The 20,957-nt window shown below is 48.8% G+C and overlaps 1 protein-coding gene across 1 annotated transcript in view; it reads left to right on the top strand.

Moving 5' to 3' along the window:
* The first annotated feature begins 4,421 nt into the window (after positions 1-4,421).
* The window catches only part of LOC107109771 (neurexophilin-2-like), a 35,884-nt gene continuing 19,348 nt past the window's right edge, over positions 4,422-20,957 (top strand). Inside the window, exon 1 of the mRNA XM_015410471.1 lies at positions 4,422-4,613. Coding sequence (XP_015265957.1) covers positions 4,422-4,613 — 192 coding nt within the window. The remainder of the gene's footprint in view (positions 4,614-20,957) is intronic.

A 20,957-nucleotide genomic window follows, 5' to 3' on the forward strand; every position in this document is an offset into this window, starting at 1 on the left:
CAGTAGGCAGGACTGGACATAAAATGTGTGGCTGAAAGGGGGGGGGGATGGGGAAGACCAATATAAGTGAGTGTTTTAGGGCCAAGCTTGACTGTATATGTTCCCTCTAAGCTGTGGAGTCGCGTGAGCAAAAATTGTACTTTGTGAGCTACTGGCATTAAACTTGTGAGCGAGCATGTTGGCTACTGCATAAATTAGTTTGCTCTGGAGCCATCCTTCCTGAGGTAAGACAAAAATGTGTGCGCTGGAGGCTTAAAAACTGGGCTAGCTCTCACTAATTCAGCTTAGAGGGATGTGTAGGATTGCCAACTCTGGGGTGGGGAACTTCCTGGTGATTTGGGGGTGGAACCTGGGGTGGGCTGAGTTTGGGGGAGGGGGAACCTCAGCAAGGATGTGATTCCATAAAGTCCACCTTCTGAAGCACCCGTTTTCTCCAGGGGAAATGTAATCTGGAGATCAGTTATAATCCCAGGAGAACTCCAGGCCCCATCTGGAGGTTGGCAACTCTAGGATGTGCGGCCATCGGCAGTGTGTCTTTCCAGTGCATGATATGGCATTATATGAGTGTGATATTTCAGAAACGCTTAAACAGCAGAAGAAATCCTGCAGAAAAGTATCGCTTCTGCAGAGTTGGTATAATGCTGGAATGAAGCCTGCTTTGTTATTCTCTCTGTGTATCATGTCTTGAAACGAAGGACATCTACTTAAAATGAGGAAAGGGCTTCTGGAAGGAGCGTCTGCCTGGCGGCCTTGTCTAATAGTCTCTCTTCTGACTGAAATATTTGGAATTACAGAGCAGGAAGAGGGCAGAAGGTCATTTAGACCAATGGCTTGCCTCAAGGAAAGATCATCCCTAGATTAATGTACACAATCTAGACCTCAAGCAGATGCAATAATATAAGATGCTTGTTCACTGATAGCACCAGATAACTGACACTGCATATCTGACCAGGGGGAGGGGGGATTCCAACCTTGTATGTGGTAAGTGGGCAGGGTGGAAAGGAAAAGATTAATCTGCTACTTTGGAGCAGAGAGTAGGGACTTGTGCTCCGTTCCACATGTTCATCTGTTTCAGTGTGGCCACATTTCAGTCACCTCTAGGGCTGCCAAGCGGGGGCAGAGGGCAGGGTGCAGGGAACCCCCCGCTTTGGAGGCCCGATTTCCGCCCCCGCGGAATCGGGCCCCGGGGGGAACTCCGCCCCCCGAAGCACAGCCACGTCGCTCACGTTGGGGGCGTGGCCCAGATCGTTGGAGGGAAAACTCTATGGTTTTCCCTCCGACAATCTGGGCCACGCCCTCAACGTGAGCGATGTAGCACGTCACTTCCTGTGATGTGCTTGGCACACGCACTGCCAAGGAGCTCCCGGAGCCCGGCGAGGCTCCCCCGCCGCCAAGGTAAGAAGACTTGGCAACCCTAGTCACCTCTTTGTGGCCTCTCCACAGTTCCACCTAATAAAGATTGCATGAATAGGCCACGGTCATGGAATGTTCCAGAGATCTTGTGAAGGGCAAGGTGGTCTTTCCTGACAGCTTTTTTTCCTCTTTACCTTGTGGTGGTACCATGAATCCTTGAGCCACTGTGTAGGGTGAAATGGAAATTACATCTGACATCTTTTGAAATGCCTCAGGATCTCAGCAGTGGACGGGCAAGTTCAAAAGGCCCACAAAGAAGTCAGGAGGAGTGGTCCGTGTAGGACTGCAAGTCACCATTGTGAAGATCACTGAACTCTGCTTTCTTGAGCCAGTTTGGTGTAGTGGTTAAGTCTGCGGACTCTAATCTGGGAGAACTGGGTTTGATTCCCCCCTCCTCCACTTGCAGCTGCTGGATGACCTTGGGCAAGCCATAGTCCTGTCAGAGCTGTTCTTGAAAAAGAGCAGTTTCTGTCAAGAGCTCTCTTAGCCTCACCTACCTCACAGGGTGTCTGTTGTGGGGAGGGGAAGGGAAAGGGATTGTAAGCCGCTCTGAGACTCCTTTGGGTAGTGAAGGTCAGGGTATAAATCCAATCTCTTCTTCATCTTCTCTTCTTGTTGCTTCATACTCCCTGGTTACATCAAACACCCATTATGGCACTGCTGGCTAGGCCTCAGCTGAGCAGTTTCTGCAGCTCTCGCAGAGCTACTGAGGCCTGGCTCTGTTTGTTCCTGGCTGCCAGCAGTGGCCCACTGGGACCTTTCCCTGTCAGTTAAGTGGTCAGTCCACTTCTGCTGGATACTGTCCATTTTTGGAGAAGGCCCATTTGCTTAGTGTCAGAGGCTGATGCATAAATCTAGCTGGGATTCACAAAGCGTTTATAAGAAGTCAGAATTCTGCATTCTAGAAACATAAATCATTGTCACATTACACGCTCTGAACATTCATGAGGGGACAGGCAGAGAGTGGAGACTTGGCCGGTCTGGCAGCTTGGATCCATCCATGCCATGATAACGTCGAGACTAGACTACTGTAATGCAGTCTACATAGGTCTCCCCTCAGTATTAATTTGGAGACTGCGGTTAGTTCAAAACTTAGCAGCTAGGGTTTTGTCAGGAGCTAGGCGGAACATGCATGTCACTTGCATTCTGCTCAGTTCAAGGTATTGGCTATCACATACAAAGGCCTTCATGGCCTTGGTCCTCATATCTGCAGGACTGCCTCTCTCCCTGTGCTCCGCCATGACAACTTCGCTCATCCCAGCAGGGCCTTCCGTAGGTACCACACTGCAAACAGGCAAAATCGATAGCCACCCATACTCGAGAGCCAGTTTGGTGTAGTGGTTAGGAGGGCAGACTCTAATCTGTTAGAACCGGGTTTGATTCCCCACTTCTCCACATGCAGCTGCCGATGTGACCTTGGGTCGGTTACAAGTTGTTTCAGAGCTGTTCTCTCACCAGCTCTCTCAGCCCCACATACCGGTATTGGTTATCACATACAAAGGCCTTCATGGCCTTGGTCCTCATATCTGCAGGACTGCCTCTCTCCCTACGCTCCGCCATGACAACTTCGCTCATCCCAGCAGGGCCTTCTGTAGGTACCACACTGCAAACAGGCAAAATCGATAGCCACCCATACTCGAGAGCCAGTTTGGTGTAGTGGTTAGGAGGGCAGACTCTAATCTGTTAGAACCGGGTTTGATTCCCCACTTCTCCACATGCAGCTGCCGATGTGACCTTGGGTCGGTTACAAGTTGTTTCAGAGCTGTTCTCTCACCAGCTCTCTCAGCCCCACCTACCTCACAGGGTGTCTGTTGTGGGGAGGGGAAGGGAAAGGACATTGTAAGCCGCTTTGAGACTCTTGCAGGTAGTGAAGGGTGGGGTATAAATCCAATCTCCTCCTCCTCCTCCTCCTCATGCCCTCTTCTGCTGTGGCCCCCACCTTATGGAATGGCTTCCCTGACGAGGTTGGCTTTCACTCTGCCACAGGAAGTGGTGGCGGCTACAAGCATGGACGGCTTCAAAAGGGAATTAGATAAGCATATGGAGCAGAGGTCCATCAGTGGCTATTAGCCACAAGGTATAGATAGGGGCTCTGGCGCAAGTGATGCTCTGTCATCTTGGTGCTTGGGGGGGTCAACAGTGGGAGGGCTTCTAATGTCCTGGCCCCACTGGTGGACCTCCTGATGGCACTGGTATTTCTGGCTACTGTGTGACACAGGGTGTTGGACTGGATGGGCCTTCGGCCTGATCCAACATTGGCGTCTCTTATGTTCTTATGTTATGTTCATTCTTCTGGCTTTCGGCATACAGAATTATTCAAGAGGGCTTTTTTTGCGCAGGTAAATAGAACTGTACTGTAATGAAATGGTCAGAAAGCTGCATTGGTAAAGGGATAAGGACTGTGACCTACACCACCGCATTCCTTTCTATCCCTGTAAGTATGCTCTAGACTAGGTAGTTTCTATACCACTTAATGTACCATGTTTATTGAGCAAACTTCAGAGGACGGCGGAAGACAGGAAGGCCTGGCGTGATCTGGTCCATGGGGTCATGAAGAGTCGGACTCGACTGTGCGACTGAACAACAACAACCATGTTTAAAAGCTCATGCTTCATTCTGGCTCTGTTTGAGACTTCTGTTTGTTGTCAGATCTCTGTCGTCCAACCCGTTGTATTGTTCATCGGCTATCCCATCCCGTGGATTGTACTTGACTTACACTATGTAATCGGCCTTGCGTCTCAACAAGAAAGCCAGACGATAAATAACCGAATAGTAGAAAAAGTAGGACAGGAGAGGCTAGATTAAAAGAGCCCTGGCTTGAGGCCTAGCTAGACTTCCTGTGGGTAGTTAGACTGAAATGTAGGAGGGGGCTTTCCAGTTGCTCGGAGGACAAATTGGAATTGATGCAGCTCTTGAGCCGCCCAGCCTCTTACAGTCTTGCTCCACCGGCGAGTCAGCCCTTCTGCCCCTTCTCTGCTTCCGAAAGCTCAAACACATCAGTTTCTCAGATGACGGATCATCCGCAGCCAAGTCTAGAGATTGCGTTTAAAAAACCAGAGAAACAACCGGCTCCGCCAAGTCAGATGCAACGGCGGATGACTGTGATTGACGAGCCCGACACAGGGCCCCCGCGTGATGATCAAAAGCCATCAGAGCACAGCGGAGAAACAAGCAGCCAGGGAAAAAAAAGCACTGGCTGGGTGAGAGGAAGAAGCCTTCTGAGGGGTGGGGGGAGGTAGCGCATCCGTGCGGACCAACGGCAGGCATGATGGATAGTGAGAAAGGAGAGGTAGCCGGTGTCTTCAATGATAGATGGGGGGAAAGGGGCCTTGGTAGAGAATGGAAGCGGGGCTGCCGGTGGCTGGCGGGGAGGGAGTAGCGAGGCGAAGCAGTGCGCTGGGTACCAATTGAGATTGATAAATGCTCCACGGGCAAGGAGCTGATAAATAGGCTAGGCACTGCTTAACCCTGGATCTGTCAGGTAGGTTGTGTGCATATGTTGTATGCCTCCATGGCCCAACTAGGAAAAGGTAAGGCAATCGAAGGTCACCTCTTGTCTCTTCTCTTCTTCTGGGCTGTGTGCCCTTCTGGCTTTATAATACATAAAGGGGAAAGGTTGGTTCCCAGATGGCATGTCTGTCACTTGAATTTTCTGCTCTTCAAAGAGGCACCTCTGCTGGATCAGGCCAGGGGTCCATCTAGTCTAGTACCATGTCTCACACAATGGCCAGCCAGTTTCCCGGGAAGGCACCAAGCAGCCCCTAGGCTAGGGGTGGCCAAACTGCGGCTCAGGAGCCTGGCTCCCGGCAGGGCGGCTGGGGAAGCAAAGGGGAGGCATGCAGAAGTGATGTCATCACCTACGGAACTGGCACCCCCCCACACACTTCTTCCCAAAAGTATTTAAAGAGTGGAACATTGGTTTCGTGTTTGTGTGTAAATATAGTTTGGGCCTTAATCGTCTTAGTTTCTCCTCGCTTTCTATAATGGATGGCTGATATCGGAGTTTGTGGACACTCTGTTGGAGATATTATGAAAGCACTATGTGGTGTTAGTTCTGTAGTGGTATATTCATGTATAGAAGTAATTACTCAGTGTTACGGGCATCAGTTGATGGACCTGCGTGCAAACCAGCTTGGAAGCATGGGAAGAGATTCCACAGCCTTCATAAAGGGCTTGGAATAGTCTGTGTTTAAACGTTATAGGGCTGTCGTCCGATCAAAGAACTCTTAAGTAACTAATCATATTTGTTTTAGTTAAATCTGTATACCTTTGTATATGACTAAAATAACAGATATGAAAAAGCACTCTTTGCTGTATTTCATTTTGTAGGAGGTACCGTCTTAGAATAAGCATTCCTGTCTGTATGGGTGACGGTAGGATGCCTTTTTCCAACAGGGCATCTCTGACGCATGGTTTTTGTAAGGTATTAAAAACAGTTAATTTTTAAAATAAATTTGCTGCCCAGTTGATCAAGGCACTTTTTTCATGGCTCAAAAAGTTTTCCTTACCAACGTAGCCCAAAATCTTCACCATGAAAGTTCTGCAACCTGCATAAATTATGAAATTTTGCATCTATTTGATTATGCTGCAAAAACTGCTTGGGATAATCAAGGAGGGAAGTAGGACTCCTAACCCCCGATAACTGGAAATCCTATTCAACTTCCTATTTATCCAGATTCATCCTACCAGACATTATCTACACTGATTCAAACAAATTTGCCAAGCCTGCTTTGTTTTATTAAATACGGCTTGTCTTCTTAAAAACGAACGTTGTGATTTTTCAGGATGCTGAATTCACTGCCCAGCAGTGTTCCCTCTAAGCTGAGTTAGTGTGAGCTAGCTCACAGTTTTTTAGCCTCTGGCTCACACATTTTTGTCTCAGCTCAGGAAGGATGGCTCCAGAGCAAACTAATTTATGCAGTAGCCACATCACCCGCTCACAACTTTAATGCCAGCAGCTCACAAAGTAGGATTTTTGCTCACAAGACTCCACAGCTTAGAGGGAACATTGCCGCCCAGTTGTACAAAAACATGCACGTGCACACTTCGCTGCCACAGGAGGTGGTGGCGGCTACAAGCATGGATGGCTTCAAGAGGGAATTAGGTAGGCATATGGAGCAGAGGTCCATCAGTGGCTATTAGCCACAAGGTATAGATAGGGACTCTGGGGCAAGTGATGCTCTGTATTCTTGTAGCTTGGGGGGGCCAACAGTGGAAGGGCTTCTAGTGTCCTGGCCCCACTGGTGGACCTCCTGATGGCACCTGGTATTTTTGACCACTGTGTGACAGAGTGTTGGATTGGATGGGGTACTGGCCTGATCCAACATTGGCTCCTCTTATGTTCTTATGCATGCAGGGCCAGTTCCGGTTCTGATCCTCCTCTGATCACTACCAGGACCCCACTCAGGCTTTCCTTCCAGCCCACCTACATCCCCACCTGCTCGGGCATCCTTGCTTCCCCAGCCTGTTTGTGAGCTTCTCTACTGACCAGTGGTGCTGGGTAGTGTGTGCAGACAGGTGCCTGCCCAGGGGTGCCACCGTTTCTTCCCTGGTAGCATATTGTTGGGGGGCTCTGTGGCCATGGGCTCTGCCAGATACCCTGCGCCTTGGCAGTTGCCCCACCTCAGGGTATGCTGATGCTGGCCTTCTTTGCATGGACTGCTCTCAGTGTGGCCTCCGCTTACTTTCGGTGATTGATTCTACTGTGGAAGGGGTTTAGTGAGTTTGTAATTGCTTTGGCTGAGATCGCAATAGGGGCAGAGAGAAAAGTCTGAAGGTTATGGGCGGGGGAGGAAAAGAGCCAAAAGAAGACAACTGGTAAATTGACCCAAACATGTCTCTCTACTCTCTCTCTTTCCTTCCCTCTTTCCTTGTTCTGTGGCCCAACTCTGGTGAGAAGGGGTTTAAACTTTAAACCCCTTCTCTCTTCGCTCCCCCCCCCAGCTGGGGAAGGGAAGGGGAGGCTTTTGAAGATGCCTCCCCCCTTTTGCTTCCCCTTCTGACATCACTTCAGGGGGTGTGGCATATGCTAATAGCCTAATAGCTCATTAACATACCATATGCTAATGAGCTCCTGTGGCTCTTTTTCTACAAAAAGACCCCTGAGTATAACAGGGGTGAAACAATCACTGTCAGAAAGCTGCCTAACCTAATAAACAAGGAGTTGCTTAAATGTTATCAACCTGCCCAAACTACTTATTTATTCAAATATTTATATCCCCCTTTTCTCTGTGACTCAAGGCAGCTTACAATTCATACTGAAAAGCATAATAGGGGTATGTAAAAAACCCACTATTTTTCCTTCTCCATTATAGCCTATGGGGACCTTTATAGCCAATGGGCGCCATAGCCTATAATGGAGAATTGATCCAGGGGTATCTGGGGTTCTGGAGGGCTGTTTTTTCAGGTACTGGCACCCGCTTTGCAGCATTGCTGCTGGTGTCTCTCCTCACACCCCCCACCCCAGTTTCAAAAAGATTGGACCAGGCGGTCCAATTTTATGGGCCCCAGAATGAGGTGCCCCCATCGAATGAAGGGGGAAATGCTTCTGACCTGGAAGCTAAACTGTCTGAGCAGCTAGCTAAAATGTTGTGTGCCAGCACCCCCTAACGCAGCTTAGAGGGAACACTGCCCATGGGGCAAGATGAGGACGTTAAATCAAGAACTGGGGGCCCTGCTTCAGTGGGGTAGCTTGCAAAGGCCTTTGTAGCCTGCTGCTTTTGCATTGGATTTATTAGTATAATGCAGTGGCCCCCAGTCTTTTTGAGCCTGAGGGCACCTTTGGAATTCTGACACAGGGTGGCGGGTGCAGTCACAAAACAGCTGCCACAGAATGGCTACTGTAGCTTACTTACTGTCACACAGTGAAGATCCTTGTGCAGTGGTGGCCACTGCAGCTAAAGCAACATTTAAAAAATATGCATAGCCAATCAAATCTCCAGTGGCCAATCAGAAGCCCCGCTGTGCAAAAGCCCCCTGAGGCCCCACCCACTTTCTAATAATACTTGGCGGGCACCAGGAAAGGTGTTGTGGGTACCATGGCCCCCATGAGCACCACATCAGGGACCCCAGTGTAACGTGTACCTCCTAGATGGGGGGCGGCAGCAGCTGGGTCATGTGTCTGCATCCCGCAATGACTCCTTTCCACCACTGGTTGGTGCTGCAGGTCCAGCTCTGGTTAAGCAGCAGCTAGGGCTAGTGAAGGGATTCATACAGTTCTTGACAATGTTCCATCCTGGGCCTTACGCCCAGGTGAGGTTTCCAAGAGCTAGCCAGGGCTGCAGGAGAGACACAGTCAGAAGTTTAAGAACTGTCATTACAATTCTGTGAGCAGTCCTATACAGTTAAATACAGGCAGACATTTGAAATAATGTATTTAGTGAAATCTCGTGGGGGCAGGAGGGAAGGAAGAAGAAGAAGAGTTGGATTCCTGCCCCGCCCTTCACTCGGAGTCTCAGAGCAGCTTACAGTCTCCTTCCCTTCCCCTCCCCACAAGAGACACCCTGTGAGGTGGGTGGGGCTGAGAGAGCTCTGAGAGAACTGCCTTTGAGAGAACAGCTCTGAGAGAACTGTGACTGACCCAAGGTCACCCAGCTGGCTGTATGAGGAGGAGTGGGGAATCAAACCTGGTTCTCCGGATTAGAGTCCGCCGCTCTTAACCCCTACACCAAACTGAAGTGAAGAGTGGATATACAATTAAATATAGACATAACTTTGAAATAATGCATTTGCATCACATATGTGCGAAGACTGGGTGGGGCAGGATATGCCTTTGCCTGAACACACACACCCCGCCCCCCAGTCCTAGCTACGTTTCATTCCCCGGGCAACAAGAAAAAAATTCTGCCTGGTCTACCTCTTTTGGGCTTCTGATTTCTACCACACAGCTTACTTAACTGCGGGCACTCTTTTCTTGCAATAATGACATTCTATCAACGCCTTTTTAAAAAGAGGTGTGGGGTTTTTTTTTGTAACAGGCTTAATGATTCAACACTTAAAAAAAAAAAAAGAAGTGCTCAGACATGCATAACGGTAATATACCAGATTAATCTATTCACTTCAGTGGACTTAGACGAGTATAACTGTGTTTAGAATTGCCTTGTTAATACTCTTTTTAAGCATGGGTTGAAAAGGTATTGGGTTAGAACAGGAGGCTGGCCTTGACTACTTTGGGACACATACTAGAGAGTGGGCGAGTCCCATGCCAGTCACACCGTCCAGCAGGATCAGCACATACAAACAGCAACAGTCGCTCTAAACCAGCGGCCCCCGATCTTTTTGAGCCAGCAGGGACCTTTGGAGTTCTGGCATAGCACAGTGGGCACAGCCACAAAATGGCAGAGCCAGACACATGGCGGTCTTGTGCTGTGGTGGCAGCTGCTTCCAAAGCAACATTTTAAAAAATCTGCACAGCCAATCAAATCTCCAGTGGCCAGACAGAAGCCATGTTGGGCAAAAGCCCCCCTTGGATCCACTCACATTCTAAAAACACTTGGTGGGCACTGGGCACCGTGGGGACCGCGTTGGGGACCCCTGCTTTCAACCTTACAAAAGATGCCTCTTAATGAGATACTTCTTTGCCCTTCTACCAGCACTAACCAAAGGGGTGTAGAAGAGAGCTCTGAGTCCCTGCAGTGTGTGATATGCCCCACTTGTCTGAGTTGTCTGGCCCTGTGTGCCTTTGTGGTCCATTGTGGTCCTGGGTGATGTGGCCACTTAGAAGGATGATACTTGATAGCCACCGCTCAGCCCCATTGTTCCAGTTGCGCCGTATAGTTCTGCAGCTCACTGCAAACAAAGAGGATCGTTTTAAGCTCTCCTGAAGTATTTGAAGGGCTGTCACTTAGAGGAGGGCAGGAGCTGTTTCTCTTGGCAGTAGAGGATAGGACTCGCAATAATGGGTTTAAATTAAGGGCAGGAAGATTAGGAAAAACGTCTTTACAGTAAGAGTTGTGCAACGGTGGAATCAGCTGCCTCGGGAGGTGGTGAGCTCCCCCTCCCTGGCAGTCTTCAAGCAGCGGCTGGATGAACACTTGTCAGGGATGCTCTAAGCTGATCCTGCATTGAGCAGGTGGGGTTGGACTAGATAGCCTGTCTGGCCCCTTCCAACTTGGTGATTCTGTGATTCTAAGCTAGGAGGATTTGGCAAGGAGGACACTCTTGGCAAAATTGCAAGTTCACTTTCCAACAAGTTGTAAACAGAGAAAAGTTGTATCGTTGAGAGGTGCTTATCTGGAATGTCACCAAGCACAGTTCATTCAGGCTAAGAACACATTCAGATAGCAAGTGTGGTGCTTAGCCCAGGAGTACGGAGAAGAGAGTCAGCTGTGCCTTTCTGTGTGGGAAGTTAACCAGCTGGACTATGTGACCAATGCCAGTGGTTCCCACACTCGGGAATCTGCCTGCTTGCCTTGAGAACTCAGTTAATCGAGTAACTAAAAGCTCTTGGGAGTGGACAGTACCTGCCCACATCAGAAGGGTGTACATAGCATCTGTGTGATTCATTGCACTGGCCATACTTATCCCAGCTTCTGTTGGGAAGGCATAATCCTTCGACACCTTTACAATTGGATTGTTCACTTGCTTCCGGTACAAAGATGCAAGATATATGTATGTAGCCCAACAGCACAGAAGTCTGGATTGTGTCTCTGTTATCTCTGGGATGCAATTTGCAATGCCGACCTTGGTCTATAAAGTCTTTGATTTGGACTTGACATTCCTAACATGTTGCTTCCCTGCTGGTCAGGTTCCGTCATGATCTCTGAGATCAGCAGTTACACTGTTGTGCAAAATCAGGGCATGTGCCTCACATAGAAAAATACAGTGCCGAGTTGTAGATCTCTCTTGCCGCAGAAGCTCCCCAAAGTCAAAGAAGTTTTGCAAGCATTTTAAGACTTTTATTTCTTTAAAAAGTTGGCTTTTATTGGCTGGCACCAAGCTGGTTGGTGTCAGGATCTTTTGTTTTAATTCTTGTTATTCATCTGCTCTTGGCTGTTTTAATAACTGATCCCAGAGGGATCAGGTCAATTATCTTATTTCATTTTTCAGATGACGAAATGTACTAGTCTTACCAATCAAACGAATCCCTGGTCCTTCGTTGCCTAGTATCTCTCCCCCACCCCCTGGCCCTGTCCTTATTTTTCAAGTGTCAGAACAAAGTTTGTCCTGCCAAAGGAGGTGTTGGGAAAAAACTGAAACATCACATGTGAAGACACACTTTTATCTGAACAGTTCTTGGAGGCACCAACCTAAATTAGAGCCCTGAGTGCCAGACATATTTTTTTTTGTTACACAGGTACACTTCCAAAAGCATCTGGGACATTTGGTTTCTATTTGCAGTGAAAAAGAAGTTTAGTCTGGCAAGTAGCAGTGGCGTCTATTGGAGTGTGAGGATGAAAGGGAATCAAGGTTAAGGACCTCTGGATTTATTTTTGTTTTTTGGCGACCCCATAGGGTTTTTAAGGTGGCTTGCCATTGTTCAGAGGTGGCTTGCCGTTGCCTGTCTCTGTGAAGCAACCCTAGCGTTCTTTGGTGGTCTCCCATCTAAATACTGACCAGGGCCAACGCAGCTTAGCTTCTGAGATCTGACGAGATCAGGCTAACCTGTTCAGGACTTTACCTGCAGTTTTTTTGAAGGTATGCAAGCACCGGGCTATGCCAGGTCTAGGAGACTGAAGGCAGACAGCTACCAGATCATCCGGCCAGTCTAAGAGCAGTTCAGCCTGAGTAATTAGGCCAGTAATTCATGGCTGTGACAGCAGCCATGAAATTAAAAGACGCCTGCTCCTTGGGAGGAAAGCTATGGCGAACCTAAACAGCATGATAAAAAGTAGAGACATCACCCTGCCAACAAAAGTCCGCATGGTCAAAGCAATGGTATTCCCAGTAGTCATGTATGGCTGCGAGAGTTGGACTATAAGGAAGGCCGAGCGCCGAAGAATAGATTCTTTTGAACGATGGTGCTGGAGAAGACTCTTGAGAGTCCCTTGGACTGCAAGGAGATCAAATCAGTCAATCCTAAAAGAAATCAACCCTGACTGTTCCCTGGAAGGCCAGATAATGAAACTGAAGCTGAAATACTTTGGCCACCCAATGAGAAGGGAGCACTCACTGGAGAAGACCCTGATGCTGGGAAAGATTGAAGGTCAAAGACGACGGGGACGGCAAAGGATGAGATGGTTAGACAGTGTCATAGATGCAACGAACATGAAGTTGAGCCAACTTCAGAGGACGGCGGAAGACAGGAAGGCCTGGCGTGATCTGGTCCATGGAGTCGCGGAGAGTCGGACTCGACTGTGCGACTGAACAACAACAAAATTAGGCCAGGGATAGCAGCGTTTTGTAATGACTGTGGTGGTGGAAAGTGCCATCAAGTTGTACGGTTTTCAAGGCAGTTAGCCACTGCCTGCCTCTGCAGAGCGACTATGGACTGCCTCGGTGGTCTCCCAACCAAGCACTAACCAGGGCCGACCCTACTTAGCTTCTGAGAACGGACGAGATCAGGCTGGCCTGGTCTCTCCAGGCCGGGGCGTTATATGCCTAGATGGGACCTGATTGGTTCTTTGCGTCTCCTCATTGTTGTAGCTTCAGTTCCACCCCGTGGCCACCCACAGTGGTGGTGCTGAAGGTAGCGGAGACCGGACCAGCAGCTCTGTCCTTTGGCAGCAGCACACAGAAGGTCGGGCTCCATCTGCACCTCACAAAGGCCTCGTGTTTGCTGAGGAACAGCACCATAATTTTTTATCCCAGGGGCAGCAGGAGGTTTGTGCCTCCCGCCTCTGGGGGGTGAGGCGGTTTGAGGATGCAAAAATGGGGTGGGATGGGGGCTAAGGCAGTTCTTCCCTGTGGAATGTGGATGCAAACAGAAAAGGAACAGGAAGGCACAAAACTCCCTTCACACCTGTGATACCAAGTCCTCGTATTGTTCCCCAGCCGACAATGAGGACTTTTGTAATGTGTAGGTGGAGTCTTAGGGGCTTGTTTTCCACCGCCAGAGTTCCTGGCTTGAGACACCCCCTTTTTTGGTTGGTTTGTTTGTTTGCTTTAAAGTCACACCTGACTTATGGCAACCCCTCGTACCTTTTTTGGTTGGTTTGTTTGCTTTAAAGTCACAGCTGACTTATGGCAACCCTGTGGGATTTTCAAGGCAAGAGATGTCCAGAGAGGTGGTTTGCTATTGCCTGCCTCTGCGTTAGTGACCCTTGGCGTCCTTGGTGATCTCCCATCCAAATACTGAGCAGGGCCAACCCTGTTTAGCTTCTGAGATCTGACAAAATTGGGGCATCCATGTTAGGGCCCCCATACCTTACAGATTCATTATTATGCTCAGGGTTCTACAGAATGGGGCTTGCAGCAAGCCTGGTATTCCTCTTAGATCATATTTTCCAATATGTACCCCCAGAAATACATTCAGCATAGTTGCTGTAATGATGGCAGAGGGGAAGGGGAGGGAGGATGGGGGGCCGTGTTGTTTAAGCATTCTCCTGCACAAAAGACTTCCCTCTGTTTGAAAAGTTAACAGAGGCTGCGGTCACACAGAGCATTAGCCACGCGACGGAAGATAGGCGGATTTTCCGGGCGCAATCAAACCGCAACATCTGGGAAGCGTAGAGCTCCCGTGGCTAACCCAAGGCTTCCCGCGGAAGATGCGCCGTAAAAAACTAGTACCTCCGAGGTACTAGTTTCCGGAAACCGCAGGGCAAGGGTGGGCATCTGATCACGTTTCCGGTGGTAGCTCGTGGCATCCGGCGCCCGCCCATGTCCCGTCGCGAAAAGGTAGTTAGACCCCAAGTCTCCGAATGGCGCATGTGCACACTTCGGTTAAAAAAACCACACAACCCCCGCCGCACCGCTTCTTTTCCGCGCCGCAGGATTGACGTATTGATCGGCACCTCCCCCCGAACCACAGGACGTCGGCGGGACATTTGATCCGGCGGCCGCGCGGTAGTTTGCTCCGGGGCAAACAGCCACGCCTCCCCCCCGCGATATCCGGCCCATGTGACCAGGGCCATATTAGGGAGAACTTTATATGCACGTGTAAAGTGCTGTCAAGTCACAGCTAACTTATGATGACCCCAGCAAGGGACTTTCAAGGCAAGTGAGAAGCCGAGGTGGTCTGCCATCGCCTTCCTTCGCAGAGCCTTCCTTGGTGGTCTCCCTTCCAAGTACTGACCCTTGCTCAGCTTCTGAGATCAGACTGTACCCCGCTGCCTTCCCTCCCAAGGGGAACTTTAGCAAAATGAAGTGTCTAATTGCTGGTATTGTAACTTACAAGGTACATCTCTTAAATATATGCTTTGGGGTTGTCCAATTATTTGGTTTTTGGGGAAGAAGTTTGGTTGGTTGTTTTGGGGGGTTTTTTTGCGGTCAAGTCATAGCTGACTTGTGGCGACCTCATTGGGTTTTCAAGGCAAGAGATAGTCAGCAGTCCTTTTCCATTGCCTGCGTCTGTGTCATGATCCGGGTATTCATTGGTGGTCTCCCGTCCAAATACTGACCAAGGCCAACCTTGCTTAGCTTCTGAGATCTGACAGCAGTCGGGCTAGTGTGGGCTATCCAGTGCAGGGCAGGAAGTATTTACTCATATCGATTTCGTATTAGAATATTCATTTGTCTTTGAGGTTGCTTGTGTACTTTTAAACTATTTCCCTTTCTCTTGGAAGCTAACTTGTGGTCAATGAAAATGGACCATCCGGGCACTTATTGTTGCTAAAAGACTTACATTGCAACACTGGAAAGATAAATGCATCCAAGAAGAAGAAGAGATTGGATTTATACCCCATCCTTCACTACCCAAAGGAGTCTCAGAGCAGCTTACAATATCTTTTCCCTTCCCTTCCCCACAACAAATACCCTGTGAGGTAGGTGGGGCTGAGAGAGCTCTTTCAAGGACTGCTCATAAGAGAACAGCTCTGAAAGTACTTGTGACTGACCCAAGGTCACACCAGCAGCTGCATGTGGAGGAGTGGGGAATCAAACCCGGTTCTCCCAGATTAGAGTCCACACTCCTAACCACTACACCAAACTGGCTGTCTAACCATATGACACGGCAATGGTGTATGGACATACTTTTAGATATTTGGTTCCCTTTTTTATAGATGCCTATCTGTAGACTTGCCCCCATTGCTGTTATATATTTTTATTTATTTCTGTTTGGGGGTGGGGTTGATTTAAAATAAAAATTCAATTAAAAACATACTTGAGAGAAATTTAGGTTAGAACCATTCATTTTTTTATGTGCTACCTTTCTAGGGAGGGAGTGTTTTTGATGTAGGGGAGACATCCAGGCATGGTATCCCTTCCAGTTCTGTTGCGGGATTCTTCACCAACATGTAGCTTGGCTTTCGGAACACTTTTGTAGGTGTGCTCTGCTACCTGAAGCCCTTTAAAAATCCTTGGCAGCTTTTTTGGGGGGGAGGGGGCACCTGACAGGGAAACAAGTGGTCAGAGTCCCCTAAGAGAAGAGATTTAAATACTTAGGAATTTACAGAGCGTGGATATAATGAGCCACTTGATGTGGTTCCAGACTAATGCTTCATTTAGCTCTCTACTGTCAGTGGCTCGCAGACGCTGATTTGGAGGTCTTTCCCAGCTCTGCTGACGGGGATCCCTTTAAACTGAAGACGCCAGGAGTCAAGCCTGTCATAGATGCAAGGAGCACATGTATTACCCCTGAGCGATCACTGCTTCTACCAAAGCAGGGATGTCTGACTGTGTGAGAAGTGGAATAGCTTCACTGCCACAGGAGGTGGCGGCGGCTACAAGCATGGATGGCTTCAAGAGGGAATTGGATAAACATATGGAGCAGAGGTCCATCAGTGGCTATTAGCCACAAGGTATAGATAGGAACTCTCAGGCTGTGGCAAGTGATGCTCTGTTCTTGGTACTTGGGGGGGGTCAACAGTGGGAGGGCTTCTGATGTCCTGGCCCCACTGGTGGACCTCCTGATGGCACTGGTATTTCTGGCCACTGTGTGACACAGAGTGTTGGACAGGATGGGCCATTGGCCTGATCCAGCATTGGCTTCTCTTATGTTCTTATGTTCTCTGACTGTACGAGGGATGTGCCATGGACAGAATGGGGCCCATATCCAGGTCTCCGTACGGGTTTTGTGGACGGACCACTATGCTTGTCTTCCCTGACCTGGATAGCCCAGGCTAGCCTGATCTCATCAGATCACGGAAGCTAAGCAGGGTTGGCCCCACTATTTGGATAGGGATACGAGGGCTGTGACACAGAGGCAAGCAATGGCAAACTACCTCTGAATGTCTCTTGTCTTTAAAACCCCACCGGGGTCACCGTAACTCAGCAGTGACTCGATGGCAGAAAAGCTTGTCTAGATGTTAGTTGCCTTCATGCTGCAATATAAAGTAGACCCCAAATATGGCAAACTAGAGGGGAGGCGGCATGGTATAGCCAGATCTCAGCAGGATAGGTGCTTGGAGGGAGACTGTAATGTATTCATAAGCTGCCATTGAATGCATTATGTGAAACATCTCATTGAAATGCCATGTTGAGCTTCATCCTGGGCTAGGATCCAAATCCATCCAATCGAATTGCTAGCCCAGGAAGCACCTAACCAATCACCTTACAGCAGGCTCCCTGAGCGGGAACGTCCATGATTGGTCCTTATCTGAACAACCTTACTGGTTGGTATTTGTACAGTGGGTGTGGCTATATTAGCCGGGAATGTTTAAAAGCAGTACAGCTGCAATGTAAAGGCTGTTCTGGCTATCAGATGTTGATCCGTGTTGGAGTTGTGTTCGAGTTGAAGAATAAAGTCGTGTTCTTGCTGAATCACTCTCCGACTGCTTTGTTAAGCGAGCGACTTAACAGAGACTGCCAAAGAAGGCTCTGCAGAGGAAGGCAATGGCCAACCACCTCTGCTTCCCACTTGCCTTGAAAGCCCCTTGCTGGGTTCACCATACGTCGGTCATGACTTACATATGTAGTATGGCAACAATGGAGAAGGATGTAGACAAGGAAGCTAGTAATTGGCAGCAAATGACCCTAGAATTGGCAGGTGTTCAAAGGGCAAATAGCTATTTATTTCTACTACTCTTTTCTCCCCGGTGGGGCCTCGAAGTGGCTCACAACGTCTTCACTCTTATCCTCACAGTAATGACACTGTGAGGCAGTTTCGGCTGCGAGTAACTGGCCAAAGGTCACCCAGCGAGCCTCCACAGCAAGATGAGGCTCCCAGATCATAGCCCGAGCATTGCACCACACTGTCTACAAATGTAGGGGACTCCTCTTCAGAGTGTATTCACATATAAAGAGAGTCTAAATAGTATGTAACAGCAAGCCCAGAATCAGAGGTGATGTGTATCCTGAGTTATGCATTTGGGCGTGGGGGTGTTAAGTGCTGTCAAGTCACATGGTGACTGTATGAATTAATGTCCTCCATAATGTCCTTTCATTAACAGCCTTGCTCAGGTCTTCCAAAACGAGGGCCCTTGTGGCTTCCCTGATTGAGTCTGTCCATCTCATGTTGGGTCTTCCTCTTTTCCTGCTGCCTTCCACTTTTCCTAGCTATGGCCCCGGTCACACAGGAGGTTTAGCCCCGCAAGAGGGACAGATCGGGGGCGCAGCAAACGGGCGCGATCGCACCGCAACATCTGGGAAGCAGCCTGCACCCGTCCCCGATCCGTCCCTTCCGGCTGATAACGCGCAGCAAAAAAGAACCTACAAAAGAGCAGTACCTACCTGAAACGCCACAGCAAGCGCGGCCGTGGGATGGCCGGCACACCCGTCTTCAGGAGCATTCGAGGCTCCCGGCAGAACTGCGCATGCGCATAAATGCGCAGCCGGCTGCCTCGCTCTCCCTTCCGTGGCTTCCCCCCCGGCATCTGATCGTACTGGGGAGCAACTGCGCGGCGGCTCAGGGGACTCTTCTGAGCCCACCGCCGCGTGTCTCTTTTGGTGTGGCTCTAAAAAGCCGCACTTTGGCCACGTCATTTTCCCCCATGTGACCGGGGGCCATTATTGTCTTTTCTGAGTCTTGTCTTCTCATCATGTGACCAAAGTACGATAGCCACAGTTTAGTCATTTTAGCTTCTAGGGAGCATGCAGGCTTGATTTGATCTAGAACCCGCCGATTTGTCTTTTTGATGGATCCATGGTATTTTATGGGGAGTGATCCTTAAATATGAGTTGAAAACTTCCATTGACACAAAAGGCTTTGGCTTCTTAATTTTTAAACTCCCATTTCACCTATTCTTAGCGATCTTAATTGGCTTCGTGTTTATTTCCAGTCTCCATACATGCTGCTGGCTTTACCCTATAAAGCTTCTTACAACAGGAGACCCTGCATAGCTAAAGAGGTGCCTCTCCCAATATTTGCCTGCACTCAATTTAAGAATCCCAGTCCTCCAAGAATTTCTTACTGTGGATCCTTTGATTAAGGAGTAGTACAGCATCTGCTTGCTGCATGGCCTTTCCTGTAATGGCTCTAGAGTGGGCTCCCGTTGGAAGTACAGCCTGCCCTCTTGTCGTCTCTTTCTAGAAGGAGCCGCAAAATGGTTCTGTGTTCACGAGAGTGTTTGAGGGCCCCTCGGTTCTTTGGTATTGGTTGGGTTGCTTTTATTATTAGCATTTTGATGGGTTTTCAGCGCACCCTAATTGTTTATCATCTGTTGCAATTTGTATGTTTGTTTCAAGTCTCTTCAGGGGGGCAAAGGTAGCTTAGGAATATTTTAATAAATGAATAGAAACAGGTGATTGGGGGTATTTGCTTTATATGAGTTCTGCACCCCGTCAGCTTTGTAGCTGCAAGCTTCAGACTTTGGTGGAATTGCCTGTTTTTGTAGATTTCACTTGTGAAAATGATTATTAGGACAGGGAAACCTTCACTCTTTCTCCCTTGCCTGGTCTTGAAACTCCTGCTGTGCTTTGGAGCCTTCATATTCAGAAGCAGTAAACCTCTGGATACCAGTGCTAGACAGCATCAGGGGAAGGCCTTAGCCTCTAAACCCCGTTTGTTGGCCTTCCAGGGCAACTGCTTGGCCGCTGTGAGAGACAGGACGCTGGACTAGATGGACCACTGGTCTGATCCAGCAGGGCTGTTCTCATGTTCCTGTGAACTCCATCTCAGAACATCTGGATGGCATCACCTCTTTATCTTCCTTCAGTCCACCCCCCCCAATCGACCTTTCCTTTTGACTACTTTGTCTTAACCCTTTAAGTCTCATTGCCAACTGAAACACCACCGTTTGTTCACATGGATCCATTTCTACTGTCGCGTCACCCAGCTTTCCCTTCCTCTGTTGTTTTCCCCACTGTTGATACCTTGGGGCAGATCTGCAAATCTGTAAAGCATGGATGAGAGCTTTATATAAATAAATAAACACCAGCCAATGCTAACAGGGCACTGTTCCCATTTTACAGATGGGGAACCTAGGCTCCTGACTTTTCTAGGGCTGTAGAGTGAGAGCTGTGGTGGCTCAAGTGGTTAAGACGCTGAACTGCAGGCTGTGGAAGGTCAGTAGTTCAGCAGTTCGAGACCCGAGTGTGCCGCATGACGGAGTGAGCTCCCATCTCTAGTTCCAGCTCCTCCCAACCTAGCAGTTCGAAAGCAAGAAATTGCAAGTAGATAAATAGGTACCGCTTCAGTGGGAAGGTAACAGCGTTCCGTGCACCTTGGTGTTTAGTCATGCCGGCCACATGACCACGGAAATGTCTTCGGACAGCGCTGGCTCTTCGGCTTTGAAACGGAGATGAGCACAGCAACCCTAGAGTCGGATTTGACTGGCTTTCAAGCAAGGGAACCTTTACCTTTACTAGAGTGAGATCACGGTGGTTGTGTGCCTGAAACCAAACCAACATTTAACAGATTGAAAACAGCTGTACCCTCTTGCTTCCACAGTGTCGATGCCCATTTCTGAGGGTTTCCTTGTGCCAGTTCCCAGGGGCATTTCAACACATGGCAGCCATGTTTGTTTATTTGTTTTTTTCATTCCAAGCTTGTCACAGGCTGGAGGCAGACCAGCTTTGGATTTTGGCCCAGTGGCTCTACACCCAGTTAGTAACCACATGGTAAAAACCAAACACAGCCTTGTAAGTAGCTTCCTCAGACCCTTACTTCACCCCAATCAACCAACCTCCTAGGCTAACGTGAAAATCATGGCTGAATGTCATGCGCGCTGGCCTTAAATGAGGGTACCTGGTGGCATACAGATCATGAACTGTCGCTTGTAGCACCAGGTTTTCTTTCCACGAAAGGGCCTTATTTCCATTCATCCAGCCCTGACCAGAAGGGCCTGTAAGGCAGAGATGTTCCCCCGGGCTTTGGGTTGAGGACAGTGACGGTGTGATCATCTCTGGCACACACCCGTCCCCCATTTCTCCTTGTTTCATCTGTTTTTCCCCCTCCTGCCCAGCCCGTGGGGCAGCGGCGCAGTCCAGTATGGGAATAAGATTTATTAGGGCACCGTATCAGATTTTAGGTTTTTTAATTACAGATTTAACTGTATATTTGGATTGTTGTATGTTTTTAACTATTGTTTTATCGTTGATGTATATGGAAGAATAATAATAATAATAATAAT

Source organism: Gekko japonicus, unplaced genomic scaffold (assembly GCF_001447785.1).
Source record: "Gekko japonicus isolate JY-2015 unplaced genomic scaffold, Gekko_japonicus_V1.1 scaffold2127, whole genome shotgun sequence".
In the NCBI taxonomy this organism is placed as follows: domain Eukaryota; kingdom Metazoa; phylum Chordata; class Lepidosauria; order Squamata; family Gekkonidae; genus Gekko; species Gekko japonicus.